This window comes from Anoplolepis gracilipes, chromosome 4 (genome assembly GCF_047496725.1).
Source record: "Anoplolepis gracilipes chromosome 4, ASM4749672v1, whole genome shotgun sequence".
In the NCBI taxonomy this organism is placed as follows: Eukaryota; Metazoa; Arthropoda; class Insecta; order Hymenoptera; family Formicidae; genus Anoplolepis; species Anoplolepis gracilipes.
The window spans coordinates 8,247,792-8,269,694 of record NC_132973.1 but is presented as its reverse complement, the minus strand read 5'-3'; the positions used below and the strand labels follow the sequence as shown (position 1 = coordinate 8,269,694).

Here is a 21,903-nt window from a genome sequence, read left to right as displayed (position 1 = left end):
TTAGTCTTGTAGGTAAATAGTACGAACACAGGCGGGAAAGGCCGATACTCTATCGTTCAGCAGAGTGCTTTCTTTAAATTCCTTATTTTTCTTTTTTTTTTCATTTAACAAGATTAATATAATACAGCATATAGAAGCATCATCTTCATAATAAAAAAAGAGATCTTTATCATAAAGAGTTATAGCCAACAATTGCTATCGAATTTAATTTAGTATAACACGAATTTTAAGTTAATACTCCCTTTAGACAGCTAATATTACAATGCGAAGAATGAATGTAATGTTACACAATATATTGCTATTACCATTACTAAAGTTACTACTGATACACCGCGTTTATGCTGCCATACTTCAATGCAATACTGTTCTCTTCTTTAGCTTGTTATCAAGTCTTTCAACGATTTCAGCGAACAAAGTTTTACGTCAAGCTTTAAAAGGGTGGTATTCATAGACAAAATTACTGTCGATCAATGACAAGATTACTGTCGATCTCTTTTGCAAGCACATAATTAATTATGTAAATCTAGATTGACACAAGTTGGACGTCGATGACAGGTTATTATTGCATCTCTATAGCGGAGCTCGAAATTAGTATCGAAATTCGCAGAATGCAATTTTCAGACATGATGATCGTAAACATAGTGTTGGCATAGCATAGTATGTCGGCTGTATTTGTGGCCGAGGTATAGCAGCAAACACCGATAGAGGTCTGGTAGGAGTAAGACAGAATTACAGACAAAGTATTGGAGAGAATTTCTAGATAAATGAGAGATAGTAAGAAACACAGAGAAAGAGAAAAAGAAAAAGATAGAGAGGCTCTTGATGGAAAAAATATATTACAGTCCCCGGTGTACATATATAAGAAATATTTGAGAAAAATATTACGGAAGTTTTTTTTTCTTTTTTTTTTTAATTATACACATAATTGCTCGTTGCACGTACAGCTATTGACTCTGGATTTCTACCGAATTAATTATATTAACAAAAAATATCACATGTGTGAAAATGGTTTCTAAAATATATCTTTTTTCAACAATTTTTGTTTCTCCAAGTCTCATCCTGGTATTTCTAATGTTAAGAGACTTAACTTCTGCCAAGTTTCATGTTTATAGGATTATTTGACACTAGCGTGGCAATTAGATTTTATTAAATTTAAATTAGATGAAAATTTGTACAGCATCTATAAAACAACTAGAGAGAAAATAAATTTATGAAAGAAAAATCGAAATTTTTTGATTTATACTATAAATCTCTGTATATGAAGTGAAAAACTTGATAAAACTTAATAAATATAAATCAACATATCTTTTGTGTTTAACTTGGAATTTTAATATTAATTCATTAAATATATAAAATATACGAAATTTAAAAACAATAATTCTAGTTGATTAAAACATTGATTGCTGTATAACATTTTCAATGTCGCATATACAACAAAAATGATACCGTGTTCTGCATTTGTGAAAAGATCGAAGAGAATGTAATCTATCCCGATCGATTCTCTAAAGTGTGAATAAATAAAAGGCAATGAGAAATGGGATGTATGGAAAACACAATAAAACGTAATGGATAGAATGGGGGTAAAAAATATAGAAACGACAACGAAAAAAAAGAGAAAGAGAGAAAGAGAAAGAAGAGAGAAAGAGAGAGAGGTTTACTGTTACTCTGGTATTACTCTGTACTTGCATGCACAACCACGTACACTGTCCAGTCTACGGAGCAACCAGATACCCACTTTCGCCATCTGCGCTTGTATCCCCTTGGCGACCAGTGCTTTGACAGCACCCTCTGCCGCCATCGGTGACTCGAAGTCTACAAATCCGTAACCTGCAACATTGTAATTACAATATAAATATACAATATAAATATTATCAATTTCTCTTTAGAAAAGTCTAATATAAAATATTTAGTAATTTTTATAATAATTGATAGACATGTTGATTATCTTATGTGCATAATTTGATATACATTAAATTAGTATTCTGTTCGGCAAAATGGAATTTCTAAGAAATGTTATTTTCTAAATCACATGTTATACAATTTATGTATGTATTATATATCGATAAAATCTTTTGATAATAATAAGACAAAATAATTAAAATATAATTTGTAGAGCTAAGAAGATAATTTATTATAAATACATTAGCGATCTCAACGTGTTAAAATTGTACAAAGATTGTCCGTTTCTATCTCGTTCCTTAAAAATTTTTCTCCAATTTTATTATTTTCTTAAATTTTATTTAGCCAATATTTTAAAATGGATATAAATAACGATTGGAAAATTGGAAAAATAATCATTCTTGTTTCGATTTTAAGAGTAATGATGTAATTCAAAATTTAGACAATTTCCAGAAAATCATGCATTTAATTTTAAAAATTACTTGGTAGTTTTAAAAATTATGACAGTAAAATTTTCTAAGAAAATGCTTCTTTTATTTTCTAACAAAGAACAGATTCCGCGAGTTTATTCTGTAACGAATACTTTTATTACACGTAAGAAAGTCTTTAGATTAAATATAATAAATAATAACAATGAAGACTTCTGTTTATCACAAGCATTCATTGTAATTTTTAATCCAAATAACACTGTAAGAATTTTCACTTGCCGTTCATTGACAGAGTTGTAATAAAATAAGTGTATTGGAATAATGTATTATATAGTTAGGTTAAAGTACACTATCAAAGAATGTAAGTATAATTAATTACCTTTACATTTGTTTGTATTTTTGTCTAAAATTGCCTTGGTGGAAGTTATAGTTCCGTATCTGCAAAAATATCAGCTTATGACGTGATGTATATATATATATATATATATATACTTATTATTTTGATGTAAGATATTAATTATTATTTGTAATAATATACTTATATTTTAAGAATAATTATTGATAATAATTAATGTTATAATTATTAATTAATAATTAATAAGTTATTCTGATAGTTGTAAAATTTCATAACAGTTATGTATAATCGAATAAATTATAATTAATAATGCTACATGAATTTATATTGACAGAGTACTCATTTTCTTTCTGACAAAGCGTATATTTCATAAATCTAAGATCACGCATTAGATATACCGCGTATAACAAAATATGTAACACAACAGCACTTACTGAGAACACATATTAACGAGGTCTTTGTCAGTCGTATTCTGATTGAGGCCACGGATGTATAGATTTGTTTTGGACAGCTGCTCCGCCTGTTGACCCTGCATAGCGTTGTTGCTGAGACTCGTGCTCATTGTCCCACTTTGACTGCCAGTGGCACTACTAGAGCTGCTGTTAGTGTTCGCCGGAGATGAAGCTGTAGGCACCCGCTGTCCACCATACTGCAAACACATCATTAATAGTCAAGTAACTTGAGATACTCGAAAAAAGTCAAAGGCGATTGATTTTATACGAAGTATTCCGCTTTTTTACCAAATCGACTATCGACTATCGATATAAAATATATTATCTCTAAATTTATAGTTCAGCCATAGACGTACATACAATTATTACCGTCTTGTTATGAGTCTAGTACGATAAGTCAATCATCTCTATAAAGTAAACATCCTATTTTTAGAAATAATTAAAATTTCGATATAATTTGATGATTTCGTAATAATATGAAACCGCGAAGTTAGCTAAATTATATCCTAAATATATTTCTCTAAGCTTTAAAATATCAAGGATATAAAGCTACAAAAAATGAATTATAAATTTAACAACTTGTATCTCAACCAATTATATATACATATATATATATATCCTATATCCAAACAATAACAACGTGTGTATCTCATTCCTATCTCCTCCTCAACAACGTAAATATTGCACTACGCTTATTGAAAGCATCCATTCCATCTTCTCTACCTCACGCGATGTTTACCACTGCGCGACCATAATAATCTCATATGTTTACCGTCACGTGACCGAAATCACGCAGGCTATTGACCGATATCGCGCGAGAACGAACAAGTCCCCGTCGAAGATGAGAAAGTACAAGTGCTGGCAAACAAACGCGACTTACCGTCGCGTGTTGCGCGTACGTGGCGGTGACGAAGGGATTTGCGGATGCCGGCAGCTGTTGAGGACCACCGCCGACCGCGGCGGCCGCCGCTGCCGCGCTCGGGTATCGCGTGTAAGGCGGGTAAGCAGCCGCCGCTGCTGCCGCTGCGGCCGCGGCCGCGTGAGACGGCGCCGTGCTCCAGGCAGCCGTGCCGCCTCCGCCACCACCGCCTCCGCCGCCGCTCGCACGATACTGCACCGGATTGCCACCGCGCGGTCCGCCACCCGTGTTGCCCTTCAGTCCGTGGCCGCCGCCGCCGCCGCCACCGCCGCCGCCACCACCGCCGCCGCTGCCGCCCGTTCCCGCGCCGGTCGCGGGTCCCACGCCAACGCCGGCAGTGTTGGCGGCGCCGCCGCCGCCGCCGCCTCCGCTGCCACTGCCGGCGCCGCCCGCGTTACCGTTGTTGGCGCCTACGTATGCTGGCCTCGGTCCGTTTGTATTCTGAAAGTTAAGCAAATCTCAATTAGATCAACAAATTTATTCATTCATTATTCATTATTATATCGTTATTTATTATTATATATGTAAATCATATATGTATATATAATAATCAATTATAAAATGATAATATAAAATTAAAAATGAAAGATTAAAAATATATAAAAATTATGTATATATTTGTAGATATAATATACATATTTCTTTGATGACATATATGGATGAAAAAATAATCATAGTGATGAGAAAAATTGTTACAACAATTTGTAGAATAATGAGACTTGAAGATTTCAGTTGAATACCATCGATTGAAGAGAATAGATGAAATAATGTATATTTGATTGTTCTAGTATATTTTGTCACGCGCGAAGCCGCATTCGAAATAAAATACCAAGAAAAAAAAATTAAATAAATTTATTTGTATGTCCTATAAATCGATGGACAACGATTCGCTTTCATCGCGTAATAAATTGATCAGTTGTCGTTGCCATATTGACCTTTTATGGATTAAGAAAGACAACCTTGATTTAGCATTGCAAAAATAATTGTAGCAAATTATCGATGTTAATAATTTAAGGAGTGCAAATATACATAAATGCGAGTGTATTATTCTCTCCTGTTGAATAATAAAACATTTTACGTAAAAGAAAAAAAAAATAGAAATAATTCAAGAACTACTATCTATGATATATAGAATTAGTTTCTTGAGAAGAGTTGAGTAAGGTTTTTTCTCAGGTAAAAAATAAATAAATGTGCTTGATAGAATATTTCTTCAAAAGAAAAAGATGTACACGATAATAAACAATTTAAAAAATCATAAGATATAAAAATGAAAAAAATACAAATATTACTAGTATCATGAATATTACTGACAGTAATATTATATTGCACATTATTATTTACGAGATTTGCTAATAATCTATACGAAGTGACATAATTTGATCTTTCATATCGTATTTGATAGAATAAATTTATGAAATGCATAGATATAAAATATGAAGAAAATAGATTTAATTAATCTCGACGTAACAGTGTAAGAAAAATATCCCGTCCACGACCCATCTTTTGCTTCTGTTTGTCAGAATTTCATGTGACTGCAGCGAGAAGCCTTTAATATCGATGCAACCGTCACATCGGTCTTTATCGATTTCCTCGAGCGAAACGACATACTATTTTAGAAAGCGATCGCGTTTCTCGCCGGCTTCGTAGTTTCGCGCGCACATACATCGTCGGTCATGATAAGGAGAGAGAGAGGGAGAGAGAGAGAGAGACCCCACCCGTTATCGTTTATCAGTGACCTCGCGCGGTCACGCCTCTCCGATAACGAGAAAGAACGGCCAGCTAGTCGGTCGATCTCTCCCTCGCGGTCTCCCTTCTCTTCGTTCGATGCGTCTTTCTTGCGACGGTGCATCAGGACGTATCTTTCTAACAGCATCCAACTCTTGAATCAGGAGCGCGTGTATCGATCGCGTAACTATCGGCGCGTCGCTGTTTTTATCATTTACCGCGCAACTTTTCAGTTTTCAACATTCTATATCTTTATAAATAAGCCTGAATTAAGATTCTATTTAAAGCCTCATTAGAAGATAATTTTATCATTCGTTCATGTTTCTCTAGAGTTTAAGAAACTCTTCGTTTGTGATACAATCACTCATAGATTCAAAAACCATGGCTGCCTGAATATTTTTTGTAAAAGGGGAAAATTGACAGATGAATTCTCACGGAAATATCACTTATCGTCAAGTTGTCAAGCGCGCGTTTAATTAGGGACACCCTGTGTATAACTCCCACTCTACTGACGCATCAGCGATAAAACCAGACGGATGATTCGGCCATGGTTAACCATTGACGAGTGACACGGCCCTCGGCGGAATAGAAGAGAGAACGACCGAACGTGCGAAATGCACGGCCAGAGAGAAGAGCGACCGGATGTAACTTCCTGCTCACTACGTCTGCGCATCGTTGTAACGCGAACTCTGTCCGCCCGCCCTTTCGCCCTCGTCTCCTTTTTGGAACTCGTATACCGCGTGTTGTACTACGTCGAGTCCGGTATTTAACGGTATTCGTCGCATTGCGTTAGCAATATTCGGAATACTTTCAAGCTACGTCAGACGTCAGAAACGATAATTTCTATGAATTTTCTTCCTTGAGAGAGTGTGTCTACTTCAAATCTTTAAAAAAAATTCTCTCAAAATTGTCCCTGATCTTCCAGGTATTTTCGTTCAAAATTTCAGGTGAAGAGAATATTGTAAAGATTTTTTGGTAACTTTCTAAAATAAATTTTTTTTACTCATATGATAGAGAACTACAGAGCTATTATATTTAAGTTTCAAAAAAGCTAAATGTCCAAATGTCCCAAAAAAATCTAAATAGTTTTCGTAAGATAAATATTTTTCATTTACATAATATTTTTGTATTTTTTTATCGCTAAAAATTACAATCAAGAATATATATTACATATTCAATATTTTATCAAGAGATTGAATATATAAATATATATATTTACAATGTATTTTAAATACCTAATTGACAAGTTGACACTTCTGCAGGTTACCGACTGCTTATAATATAAAAGAAAAATGATCAAAGAATGAATTTTTAAAAAATTCCTTGAATCTCAATAAAATTCCATGAGAATTTTTATATTTTTCTAGATACACAAAAGAAATCTCTGAGAAATTCCTACATTTTTCCATGTTTTTCCAAGCGTAGATATACTTTGTAATGTAGGATATTTGCAATATTGATTGTATAATTTCCCAAGTTGTGTACAACTTGTGAAATTCGATCTCCTTTTATTATCCCACCTTTATTATTATCGTGCAACAGATTCGAGATTGTATCAAAGAAGATTGTCTCAAATAACATAGGTTCGTTTCTAACCGAATGAACGTTCTAACGGCGCATTATTTATGCACTATCGTTTCCGTTTTACAATTTGCCGCGAGAAATGCAAGTGAACGGGCGCGTTTATCATATCGGTTAGTATATTATCATAATGCGAACGCTAATTAGCCGCGCTCTACGTGTATCTTCGCGCTTTCTTCTAAGGATGAGAGAGAGAGAGAGAGAGAGAGAGAGAGGGAGAGAGGGAGAGACGAATCCAGGATGTGCGCCACATACCAGAGAAATGTATCTACGTGCGTGCGATCTCTCTTTTATTCTCGAACGTGTTATGCTCTATTAGCGAGCGGACACGCGCTCGCGATATCCTGGAATGCGCTTTTTCAATCTTCTCTACTATTAATTTGGAGAAATTACCGTCGTTTTACCGTGAAAATCTCGTGCTGCACGATCGATCTCAGTCGATTTAAATCCTTAACAATTTTCAACGGATTGCGGTATAAATTTAATATAATATAGAGAATATGCAATATATACGTGCGTGTAATATGGTTTGTAATTGCTTCGTCGTAGTCAGTTTTCAATAATTTGCATATTAATAAAATTATAATATTTAATAAATATTAATAAAAGAATTATAATATTAATAAAAACTGTTTCAAGATAAAATAATTTACAATTTTTTTTTAAAGACGGATGTATTTATACATTTCGAAATGTGTGAAATAATTTAATAGGAATTTCAGATATATTCTACTCAGATTTAGATATTTAAAATTTTTAATATAATAACTATTCATAACTTTGGGTATAAATGCACATTCTAATGTACATCATTTATAATGTAAAATTTTTAGAAACTGCTGATAATTAATAATTTCAATTATTTAATCGTGTTTGATCCCAAGTACTACCTTGGTGAAATAATCGGAAGATAATCGCGGACACCCGGTGTGTCGTGGTCGCAGGTATTCTTTCAAGGTGAAGAAACGGTATGCGTGGTATGCGAGCGAGAAGGGACTCTTTCGTGCACGAATAAGCAGATGAGCATGAACTAGCTGTAGCTTCAGGAAAGTAATTTTTTCAAATCTTAAGTTTAATGTCCTTTTGTAAAAGTAAGCTTCTAAAGTAAAGAAAGCTGAAAAATAAAATTAAGAGTTTACTGTTCGCATATGCTAATATTTATAATAAATCCAAGTAAATAATGACCTAATTTCCCTTTGAATAATTTCAAAAGATTAAAATACACAAAAATTAAATTAAATTAAATTTTTAATTATTACATGTAAGTGCATTTTTAATTTTCATAAACATAAATAGGTTGCAAGTGCAAAGTCAATTCTCTCTTGAAAAGACGAGGAGATGTCGAAAACTTTTCGCATTAAGTACTTGGATAAAAGATTTAAAATTTATAAGCATTTATATAGACCATAAATGTCTATCCTTTCGAAGGTGCGGCGAGCCCATAATCGAGTTGAGCGAGAGTGCATCGCGCCGAGTGCATATATCATTTACTACGTGCTACGGGAAGGAAAACTGTACATATGTACGTCGTACGCTTTTCGCGAGTGGCACGTATGGTTTACGTGAGTGCTAAAGTAAACATATGCTTGTGCATGGGATGCACGCGATTCGTAGAAGGATGAGGTGAGAAAACACAATGCATAACAACGGAGATAACGTAACGTCGACTGAAATATTAATCTCTCCGATTCTTTCGCAGTAAGTTTTTTTTTTTTTTGTAATAATACATTCTTTACTATAAAATTTATAATCGAAATAACAAAATTCATCAAATGAACTCCATCAAATGCTGTCAAGCAATAAATAGGTATAAAATAATCCATTATCAATATTTCAAATAATTGATACAAAAATCATTATTATTGGAACAATTAAAAATGTTAATACACAATTTTTTAATTAAAATTAATTAATAATAATTGATATAATTTTAATTGATTTCAATTAATTCAAAAATTCTTACATGTAATTTTTTTTATCAGTTTTGTATTTTTAAGAGAAATGTAAGAAATTTTTTAATCTAAAAAAGATTGCCACGGATAAGCAAAGAGGAACGCGACTGGCTGACCGCCTGAGCGTTTCGGATTTGACATCCTTTATCCGAGTTTAGGCTGGCGGCGGATATTATTAGCCAACATCGCGTGCTTCCGTCTCTTTATAGCGCACGGGGAAAACAATGTGCTAGATATATTGGGAAAAATAAAAGGGTGGAATTTTGAATCATTTACAGAGGAATCGAAACCATCATATAAAAATAATTATGATAAATTTTTGAATAATGAAGATGATCGAAAAGATCCAAAAATCGATATAAATAATTGCAGTAAATTTTGAAGTTCTGATATACCTATATATTTATAAATTGAATACGATAATAAATATCTCAAAACAAGCGATGCTTGGGGAAAGAAATTTTTTTATTTTTATGTAAAAAAAAAAAATTATCACAAAAGTGCCATTTAAAGTCCAGAAATAATTCAGAAGATCACGAAAATTAACAAGCTTTTGTCCAACATATGTAAGTATGTGAACATCGTCACGCTTGCAAATTGCAAACGACATAAACTCTCGAGGTACGACTTTATTCGTAAGCAATGGCCATTGTGCAAGCTGCATTACTAATAGCGCGATCGCTTCCGTTGTCGTTGTTATTACAATTGGTTTTCTCACTGCGATTTAAGATACCTAAATTCAACACCTACAAGACGCAAACAGACGCTACAGACGCGACAGGTGCGAACGCGAAGATTGGTCCGATATCATACGTTAAATGAAGTTACTGTCATTTTAATAATTATCGCTATTTTTGTTATTGTATTTTACGAACTTTAGTTTAAGAACTATAATTCGTTATAATTTTTTGCGTCTTTTAGTTGCGTGATTATTTAATTTATTCACTCTTTATCTAATTTTATATCGTTTTTTAAATAATGTAATATTCCAAAATAAATAAATAAAATAAAAGTATGAAAAAATATGTATTTTTCTTGTAAATTAGCATGTCACGACTAGACGAATACATTAGTTTGCACGATCTAATTTTATTAGTACAATACGGAGAGCGTGATAATTCAATTGATACGTCGCCAGTATTTTTAAGTTTGAACATTTATTTTATATCCATGCAAAGTGACAATATAAAAAAGAATTTAATTACTATTATATTTATTAATAATATAGAATAATCTTTAGAAAATGTTTATAATGTATTCTTCAAGCATTAATTTGCACAATAATATTATTGTTAGATCTCATTATTAATATAAAAGACTTTCTAATAATATATAAAATTAATATAATTAATAATTATTTACATATAAAAGAACATATTATATAAAATTTATATATAATTCCCCTACTATATACAATGAACAAATAGAATTATGTAAATTAGGTAAATAAAAAAACATTTCTCTTTTTAGGATATTATTTTTCTCGAATTTTAGAAAAAATTTTTTTATATTTTATTGAGATGTTTTTAATCGTTGATTGAAAACATCTATCGTGTTCTGAGAGTACTGGGAATATGCTATACTGAAAAATTTAGCCGGCAATTACTCATTGTCAGATTCATTACTAACGATAAAAGCTACACTCTTGAAGAACTATGATCTAAAAATATTCTGAATAATATTTTTGTCAACTTTCGAAGTTGGAAAATACGCTCTTCCTCGATCACGCGTCATGATGAATCATGCAGTTACAAATGTTATGAATCATGTTATCACGAATCATCGTACAACAAAGTAGTCATGATATTCGAATCTGCATCATTATACGGATACTGTGTCGACAGAGTAAAAGTTTTCCACTCCAGGAACAAGTATATCGAAAATAGAATTTTTTTTATTAAAATGATTAATATATAATGTTTTACGCTAGTTAGACTAGATAAATGTTGTCTTAAAATATTAATCAAGTATTTCGAAAATTTTAGTTAGAAAAATTATTTAAAAATTTCTTATTTTAAACTAAAATTTAAAACAATAATATCCTTTTAATAATATACAAATAAAATGCATTTTTATAAGCTCTTTCTGTTTGTTATACTAAAAAGATTTATGAAATTTTGTATATATTATTATATATTTCTTAATTTTAGGTTTCATATTAAAATAAACACAATTGTATTTAAACTTTGAAACAAAATAAAAAATATATTTTTGTATATGTATACAATGTCAATAAAAAAAACGTCAGAGTTAAAGAGTACACAATATTCCTCTAAATATTTTTTAATAGATGTTGAAAAATAAATTCTTTTAAACAATGTTACGCTCTATGATAGCACACTAACATCTGTTAAAATAAAGAAAAAAAAAAAAGTTCAAACTACTATTATTCAAAATTATATAATCTAAATATTCTTGTTCTTTCTAGAATAGGTAAATTTTATTTTATGTGTGATATGGTAAAAAACGCGGCTTCCTACGTTAAACGATGATGTAATAACGAAGGTGCATGTCATGCGACGGACCTTGACTGCGTGTGTATCTAGGACGATGGCTTCTTTCTCTCTTTTTAACCTCAAGCCTATAGGTCGTCTCGGTTTTTATCGCGACATCAAGAGACTGAAGAGAAAATCATTCAGGCAAAAATCTTCGTAATCTCCACGAAGGAGATTTTTCTAAGGGCAAATAAATACCTATATATAATAGAATTTGTTATCAGAAGGTTCTATTATCCGAACAAAATATCTCTTCATAGATGCCTGCCTCTCTTTTTTTATTATACAGAATGTTTTTACCTCGATTACCTGAAATATTTTTATTGCTAATGATAATGTGGAAAAATGTGCGGAGAAGATCAACAAAGCGTTATTTTTTCTTCTATAATCATAACGTGGCTATAAATGTCTAGGAGTAAAATTTTCTCGCAATTGCAACGAAAATATTTTAGATGGGTTTCAGTTAAATTAATTGAAATATAAATTATTTTGAAAAAATTTATAAACTTTTTTAAAACATTCAATCACTTTAGTGAGCTAATTTCACCGCGTTTTGTTAAACAGATGCAAAAATCATCTCAAATCATGCGTAATCTTCACGAAATACGTTCTAATACACGGTTAATTGACGTCACCGTGAAACATCCTTATTTTCGCAAAAGTAGGACAAAATTTCGCACTGTGACGTATCGTATGACGCCGGAGGTTTCGATCCTTCTCTTCCTCCTCCTCCTCCTCCTCCTCCTCCTCCTCGCGAGCGTCTTCTAGCGACGACGACGCGTTAGAAAGGCCGCATCGGACGGACGGCCTTGACACCGCCGACCGGCGTCGTCATCAGGTACCGTTGTGCACCGCGTGCCGCCGGCCGGTAAATCTCGTGAATGGCGGGTACCGAGGAGCTGAGACGAGGCAACGTGGCCGCCAAAGTATGTAGGCAGAGAGACGACGGTATTCGCGTTCGCGTGAATCTCAAGGCTCAGTTGCACGCAATGTTTCTCGTGTTGTTTCCTACGTGTCGCGCAGCAAGAGATCAATAATCTCGCGCAGGGACGAATAATTAGAATAAATTATCGAAAAAGTATGCGTAAAAAATTAGAAAAAGCATATTTTTAAATTTTACACCTCCTCATTACATGTATAATAATTCTTAGATAATATGATTATATCTAACGGCAATATTCTTGTTGATGAGGAGAAAAAAAAAATGTCACTTTAAAAATTCATATAAGTGTCTTATTAATTTTCCAAATGGATTCTCTCAAAGTATCGTATATAAAACATATTTATTCTATACTTGCTTTTGTGCAGAAAAATGCTAAACCTTGTTGAAAATCTTTCGCGACCTAGAAATTCTAAAATGGGAAGTGTCAAGGATTTAGGGACGCTCTCGATTCGCATAAGATATCTGCACCTATGACGCGGAAAAGGGCGGCGGACAGGCAGGGTTGCGTCAGAAGACTGGGAAGAGGAGGATAGGCGCAGCAAGGATGATATCGATTATCTGCGGTGGCCGACGCAACGTTGAAAAGGACGAGCCCTCTCCTCCTCCCGGAAATATCCCTTCGATATTATTAATCTTGTTTTCGCGCGTCTTCCGGTTCTCTAAATAATTCTCAGACAAGCGACCGCAAAGGGTGCGAAGTGAAACCAACAAAGGTGTAATGACGTCAATACGATACCCTGCGGCGCGCCAGTAGAATTTCTCTTTCTGGAAAACATGATCGGAAAAGCTATTGAAAAAACTAACTATCTCCACTTCAACTTTTTAACAATTTATTATTCTTACGTGATGTTTATATTTAATATTATTACATATATTCTGCTTCTCTCATATATATTTTTTATTTATATTTATTTACTTAAATAATATTTATTTAGATAATAATTCACTTTTATATATTCACTAGTTATGCAACTAGTATGCAACTAATTATTTGTAAATAATTGATAAGTGGAGTGTTGTAACTGCTAGTGGTGTACGATCAATTGTAAATTAATTTAATGATTGTCTTTGGAAACAGGTAAAAAATGTCAAAGTCGAGACATTCGATAACCGGAGTATGGCTTCGGTTTTATCTCCCCTCGATAGCCCTGGCAAAAACTTGGCCGCAAAAATGAAGGAAAAAGAAAGGTTCTGTGGTGCGTGGCGAGAAGCTCGCTTCGCGAAACGACTAACGAGAAGATGCATCGTAACTGTCAATAATTTAACCACTTCCGAGTATTCTGCATTAACTGTCTATTAGCTTATGCAAACGTTGGCAAAATTCAAAAAATAATGGAAAATCAAATAACTAAAAGAATTCGAAAATATCTCATTCTTATTAGAAGAAAAGTGAAAGAGATTTATAAAATTAAAATAACAATAATTATAATAAAATAATTATAATATTGAAAGAGAAAGGCTGCGAGTTACAATTAGTCGCACCACCCAATACCACGATCGAGCAGCATACTCCGATTTTTCTTATATTACGATATTTAATTATTATATTTTATATAATATTTCGATTAAATTTATTATTTTATTATATTTTTGTATTAATTTTTATATTTTATTATATTTCATATATCGACGATTTAATAGTAGGTATCGTCGCTCAGTAGCGCGAATAAATCGCTCGCGTAGTCAAAGAGAGACAAAATATTAAATGTGTGTGATATTAAAAGCATTAATAATGTGAATATTAAACGTTAAATATTAAAGAAACAATAAATATTAATAAGTTTTACAAAAAAGGAGAAAATATAAAAAACTTTCGCGCGTCGAATCCTTTCTTTTCCAAATTAATACAATTCAAGATTAGTTTCGAATTTCCTTTAGAGATAAATATAAACATGACTCTTTTTTCTTGTCTTTCTTTTTTATTATATTTTACGCGTAATATAAAATGTCTACGCATTGATATCGTTTTCTATTTTGCTATTTCGGATTCATACACAAATCAAATTTCGATTATATAAGATGCAATCGAATATCGTGATGTACACAACAGTGATTAAATCGGCTAATTACTGAATTGAGCATCTTATCATTAAATATTTAAATAATCAAATTGTGGAATTTAAAATACAAAAAGATGGCTATTTTTTCTTTTCGTTAATTAATCTCAACAATTTTATCGTTTATTACAATGTGATTATGCAGTTCAACAAGAAAATCCAAAACAAAGTAAAGATTTACATGTGTTTGGATTAATATATTCGTTAGCAGGCAATACTGCATTCTATTTGTATAGAAGGATTCGTAAAATATAGCAAAATTAAAAATATATATTTTCTCAAATTATGCACGATAGAAAAAGCTACGAGAGCTATATTCATAAATATGGCAAAGAATTAGACATATATGTGTAAAAGTTCTCTTATTAAAAAATTAAATTAAAAAGAAAATTATTTTAAATTAACAAATATTATATATAATTAAAAAGTAATAAAAAACATACTTTCAAAAACATCAAAAAATTTTTGACGACACAAGAATCTCGACTCTATTAATGTGTAACTGTTATCATCGTTCAGTATTGGCAACGCGATAAAATACGTGGCAATGTTGGGACGCGATAAACTGAGCAAAAAAAAAAAAAAAAAAAAAAAATTAGAAAATTGGAAAGCTTAATGTTCTGCCGTGTCGACAAATACTTCGAAAAGACATTAACTTGTCGTTATTTAATATTAACTTTGTCGTTAGGCGACTTTCGAACCCGTAGGAAATCCGTCTGCGATTTCGCTTTCTCTTTTTCTAACACGTTTACTTCTCTCGAACGCGATCCTATCAGTGCCCCTCTTTGAGATAAGGACACAAATAAAATAACATAATTATCTGTTTAAAAAAAGTGATAAAAAAGCAGGAAAATACAGAAATTTCAACCCGATACGTGATATAACCAATCTTATCAGTGTCTGCTCCAATGTCGTCAAGATTCTGATGATAATAATTGTCTGCCTTGAATTTAAAAAGCGAAGAAAACTCATAATGTTTTGGCTTTCTTCTCTTGTCTACAATTTGATAATTAAATTCGTATACTTCAAATGCGAATGTACGTTCTAAATTATAGACAGACTATAATTATCGTTTTCAAAAAATAGAAAAAAATTCTTTCTACGCTTATTCCGACGATTTTTTTATCCGAGAAGCATTCTTGGAACTCATTGATTAAAATAGACAGGATAGATCTCTTATGTGATTATTGCGGAGCTTTTTAAATTCTCTCATTCCACATTCACATATGTATACATTACGAGGTGCAAGATGCATGTCCGACATGTACCGACGGTGCGATGCTCATTAACTATCGCGTATTACCTCGTTGCAATTAATGCGCGATCCGAAACCAATTATGAGCGAGCGAGGCGCGAAAGGATTTAATTAACCGGCAACGACGCATTCGTATTTTTCGCATTTCTCACGAGAGATCATTATTCGAGATAAAAATTCGTGATATTAATTTTTAAAAGCAAGTTTCACTGATATTCGTACAATTATTTTTACACATCATCTACTTTCAATACATTATTAATATTGTATTAGTAATTATTACTCTTTCGAGTTTCACGTTACAGACTCAATTCTTTCTTTATGGATAATGCGACTATTATAATTTTCTTTTTCCTTTGATTATATTTATTTCTTTAAGTACTCGCTTTAATTTTAACATCATAGAATTTCTATCTAATACATACTTAAAGATTAGAACTTTATAATGAGATATTTACATATATGACATATTTATAAGAAATATATTTACATATTTAAGAAATATAACAATAACATCAAATTACTCGTAAATATAAGAATTGCCCAATTATCGCATGGTGGCAGAAACACCACGTTTTTATAAAAGAAGTCTAAATCAGGACAGCTCGTCACGAAAAACGAACAACTGTTTTTGCACGATGATTGTTCTCGGCAGATCACGGCGGAGTTGCTTGAACTCCGTTCATCGCGCGCGATAACCTTTCCTCGGCGACGACGACGACGTATTTAAGTGAGAAGTAAAACGCGATGACACAGTGTATTTAGCGTAAAGAATAAATCACAACAATTAAGAATTTTGTATTTTAATTTTGCATTATTCGATTAACAGAATGCATAAACTACTATGCTTTATTAAATATAATAAGATATTAATGTTGTTCTTGAAATTTATTATAGTTATTCATTATTTAATTGAGAAAATGCTTAGAGAGTTTAATAAGTGAAATAAGTTTAAAAAAAATAGAAAATAATTATGGCTCTTTAATAGATGTTATATCGGTAAAGATTTAATCGTTTCAAATAAAAGATGCTTACAGATTCTGTAAATTCCTAGAAATTTTTCTCTCTTCGAGATCGAAATATTAGTTACACGGATCTTAGGATTCTCCTTTGGGTCAGCAGGAATGGCGAACTCGTGCCCATCGAATTTCTAGCATTCGGCTCTTCTCAGGTTCCGAGCTAAAATTAGCACACACGGAGAGAACACTGTTGCAACTTGCAACACGTTACTATTCGCCACTGAATTTCTACTCACATCTAACATAGGCCACATGCCTTTCTAAAGACAACCTTTTCGATTAGTCATCCTGACTAATGTGTAACACTTTGAAATTATTTTATTAAGCAAATATGTATCTAACATTTCTTTCAAAATACTACCTAGCTTTGTCAAATTTTACAATCTTATCAATCTCTAATTTTTTAACATATATTAATGAAATAAAGAAAACAGATATATTTTTTGATTGATTGATTGTATTAATCCTTAATCATAACATATTGAAAAATATGTCCAAACATATGTTAAAAATAAGTATTTTCCGAGAATTCGCGATTTATTACTTTTATTTCTTGCAATGTGCACGACATATAAAAATAGTTTTTTTATACCTAATTTATAAATTACTATGATAAATAAACTATATTTATTTCTTAGATAATTTATGAGTTTATAATTACCAATAAATTTCACAAATTTGTACATCAATGCAATAATAAGTGTATACAATTATTATGCAATTATAATTAGTACACAAATATTGTTAAATTTATATAAAATATGTTTCGATTTAAGGATTAATGCTTTAATACGCGTTATACGCGTGTAATATTCCGATTCGTGCAACAGATTGTTCATAATAACAGCATAAGGTAGTAGTAATGATCTCACTTTTCGGAAAATAATATATTAATTAATATCTTAAAGATCTTCTGTTTTTATGAGCGTGTCTATCATAAATCGTAAATTTATTAATCTTGCATCAGTCTAGTGAGATTTGGCAGAGCTCCTAGAATAATTTTTTTAATCAGAGAAAACAATATGCTTTAAAGCCTTGAAGCATTATACAATACATTTTTAAGAATTTTTAAATAATTATTTATAATAATGGTTCTAAAAAAATCATATGTTGGTATTTTGCAAATCCTACCAAACTAACGCAGAGAAGAAAAAGGAAAATATGCGGCTGAAAGCCGAGTCGAGACGAATCGACGAGTGTTTGCGACGTGCGAACGAGAGAGAAGGAGAGAGGACAGACAGAATGAAGCAACGGGCGGGGGGGGGGGAGGAGGGTTACGACAGAGACGGTGAGACGGTCGAAAGAGGCAGGGAACGGGCGGGGGAGAGAGAAAGAGACGACTCTGGGTGGGGCAGCAGCCAGACGCCCCGCGGCAAACTGTCAAACTACACCGGCGGTTCCGCAAGCCGTTGTCGGCCGCCCCCATGATTAAAACTCTCCATGGCTTTTCCGCGACGTGTATACGCGCGCGCATGCGTTTCCCCAATGCTCTTTCCGCGAACATGGTGCTTCGCACGCGTGCGAATACGGCAATTTAATAAAGCATTCGATAGGAAGAAATAGAAAAAAAGAACAGGCATAGAAGATTAAGTTAGATATTTATTTTTCCGGCCGCGATATGTTTTCGCGATATACGTTCGAAATGAAATTAATAGGCAGACATTCAAAAGGCAGTAAAAAATGAAAATTTATTCTAATTTGTGTTTTAAAATAAAAAAGGATGGATTGTCTTTTCAAAGAAGAAAAAAAAAAAAAAAAAAAATATGCATAAGAAATATGAGATGCAAACGGTATGAAGAAATGAGATATCGAAAGGGAGAGAGAGAGAGAGAGACGGACAAAGCGCGAACGCGTCCAGACTCGTCGCACGCCACGTTACACGCGCTCGCGCGCACGACGGAGCTGCGCGAAGTAAGCGGCGAGTTGTACACGCACTGCGCACCCGCCGTCGTCCGACGAGAGACGAGAGAAAGATAGAGCGAACGAATATACATGTATATGTGTACGTGTATTTCGCACACAAATGAATATATATATATATATATATATATATATATATGCATGTACTCACCATCATTTTATAATTGATCTTCCGCGCGGCCACGTTTTCCATTCTCACAGACATGTTAGCGGCCTTGTGGTTGTCGTGGTGTCCCTCGCCCGTCGAATGGACGATACAGCTGCAGTCGCGATGATAATAACAATAATAACAATAATACGCCGGCGCGCAGCCTAAAAACCACCGTCAGCAGTCGCCGCCGGTCGCTTTAGCGCCGCCACTCCGGTTCCTTCACCTCCTCCTCCTCCTCCTCCTCTTGCTTGTCAGCGCCTTGTCGCCGTCCTCTTCTCGTTCGAAAAGTCGTCACTTGCTGCACCGCACGAGTTTTCTCGTTCACCGGCAACACTGATCGTAGAACTGAGCAGAGAAAGCAACACACTGTAGCGCGCTCGCCTGTACGTATATACGTACGTGCGTACGTACATACGTATACGCAAGCAAGGCACGCATGCACGCACCGATCACTAAACGCGAATCTACACTCTCTCGATCGGTCGGTGGCAACCGGACTGAAGCGGTGGCGGGAGGAAAAACATGGAGATGAACGGAGAAAGAGTACGTGCGTGTGTTTGGCGACGTAGTGTAAGAATACCGGGCGAGACGCTGCTGCGAGGCGTGCAACGACGAGGGATGGCCCAATGGCGGCGAAGGAGGGGGCGGAGAGGGTACAGACTGACCGTACTCTGCACCGTACTTGGGTCTCTGATGCACCGTGGGCCAGCCGTCGTCGTCGTCAACGTCATCAATGTCAAAAATTCAGCCGATAAAAAAAGGATAGAATCCGATAGATAGAAAAGAAAAGCAAAAAAAAAAAAAAAAAAAGAGAGAGAGAGAAAAGTAGCACCGGGAGAAAGAGCGAACGTGTGCACGGTTAGAGACGAGGAAGAATGCAGGAGAGGGGAGGGATAGAGAGCGCGTACGTTGGCGATTCTGTAAGTGTACGAAGGAAGAAGCGAGACGAAGAGAGAGAAGGGGAAAAGGGGAGGGGGGCGAATGAGAGAGGCGGCGGAAAAGAGAGAGAGAGAAGGCTGATAGAAAGAGAGAGAGAAGCCGCTGTCGAGCCGATGCCAACGACGGATGTCAAGAGGGTGTGTCGTACTTAGTGTGATCGCACTTTTCACCACTTACTACACTTGCTATTTCTGTTGTTAACTACCCGCACGGTAGTATGTGATACACCGGCAGGCCGGTCTCGGGTCTCGGGTGGTCGCTCCACGTCTCTTGCGCACCTCTTTCCGGTAACGGCTTCGTCGTTATTAAATCTTCCTCGTTACTCTATATATATATATATATGTACGTATATACGTATATATATATATACGTGTATCAAACGCACGAAACGCACCATGCACGCACGCACCGCACACACCCGACACTCGAATCAGTCTCTCGAACAAGGCGAGAGAGAGAAAGAGAGAGGAAAAAAAAGGGGGAAGGGAAGCGAGCGAGAGAAGGAGAGAGACGGACAGACAGCGCACGCTGCGTCGCGATGCGCCGCCGAACGCCCCGCGCCGCGAAACTGAGAGACTAACGGCGCCGCAGCCGCCGCTGACGACTGCACCGTGCAAAGAAAGCTGGCCGCACCGCGCCGCCGCTTATCGGCCGCTGCCGCTGTTGCTGGTGCTGCTACTGCCGTTGACGATGCCCGATTGCCACTGTCGATGAGCGATGGAGGCGGCGGCACGCCGTGTCGGCCTTCCACCGTCGTTGCTCCGTACCAGGAGGGAGCCAACCCGCTCCTGCGGTCGCTCGCGACGTTGTCCTTGGTCGCCGTCTCGGCCGGAGTTACGTATGTCTAGCGACTACCGCTGTTCTTCCCCGACTACGTGCTGGCTGTACCTCGCGAAGCGCGCACACGTACACACACACCCATACATGCACGCGCAACGGCCGCTCCTCTTCTCCGTGTCTCTTTTATGTCTACCGTTCTCTTTCGGCTTTTATACTTGGTTTCTGTTTCGCCTCGCGCGATGATTCTCTCTCGACGGTGATTTTTTTTTTTTTTTATTTTCTTTTCCTTTCCGACTCTTCTCGCACTGTACCTTATCGCCACTTCCTACTTCCAGGTATAAGCACGTATAAGGTATACGGGCTCGCTCGCTCTCTTCTCTCTCCTCTCAACGGTCGTACAAATTACACACCGCGTTGTCTCGCGGAGGGAGCACACTACTTGGATATTTACGGCGCGTATTATTACAAAAATAGAACTTGCGTGTATAGTAGGTGTGTGTCTCTTTCTCCCCGTGTGTGTTTCCCTTAAATAAGATTAATATACAATTGGTTAATTGTTACTATAGGAAACATTTAGTGTGTGTGTTGTCTTGTAGGTAGAGACTAAGCTACTGCCCGGCGAGGTGCGCCCATCTTGCCCGAAACTGAGGGGAGTCGCCGACGGGCGGCGCTGCTGGCGCCCGCCACCGAACCGACCCGCTGGGGCTCCGGCGGCCGCGCCTGTCTGCGTTGCCGCCACTCAACACACGCGCGAGAGACAGTCGTAGAGGGCGCGCGAGCGAGAGAAAGAGAGAAAGAGAGAGAGAAGGAACGATCGGTGGCGACGCGAGAGCGACGAGGACGCGACCATCGCCGAACCAGCAGCCAAGCTGCAATGCGTTGACGGACGAGGGGGGAGAGGTAGAGTCGACGACGCGATGGACGTCGTCGGCGAGTTTCGACGCGTTGCGGTTGGCAGTCGTGTAAAACGCATGGAGCGCCGCGGTGGCAGCGAATGGATGGAAAGAGAAAGAGGAAGAGCGAGAGAGAAAAA

The 21,903-nt window shown here is 35.4% G+C and overlaps 1 protein-coding gene across 7 annotated transcripts in view; it reads right to left on the bottom strand.

Moving 5' to 3' along the window:
• The window catches only part of Shep (RNA binding motif single stranded interacting protein alan shepard), a 34,468-nt gene extending 12,969 nt beyond the window's left edge, over positions 1–21,499 (bottom strand). For 2 of the 7 annotated variants that reach the window (XM_072891542.1, XM_072891543.1), the window contains exons 1-6: positions 20,268–21,450; positions 19,152–19,496; positions 4,015–4,494; positions 3,117–3,331; positions 2,707–2,765; positions 1,703–1,827 (exon numbers count right to left, since the gene is read on the bottom strand). In XM_072891542.1, coding sequence (XP_072747643.1) covers positions 1,703–1,827; positions 2,707–2,765; positions 3,117–3,331; positions 4,015–4,494; positions 19,152–19,205 — 933 coding nt within the window. In that variant the 5' untranslated portion in view covers positions 19,206–19,496; positions 20,268–21,450. Of the gene's footprint in view, positions 1–1,675; positions 1,828–2,706; positions 2,766–3,116; positions 3,332–4,014; positions 4,495–19,151; positions 19,497–20,238 lie in introns of all 7 variants that reach the window. The other 5 variants (XM_072891544.1, XM_072891545.1, XM_072891541.1 and 2 more) reach the window with 4 other exon arrangements.
• Between the last annotated feature and the right edge of the window lie 404 nt (positions 21,500–21,903).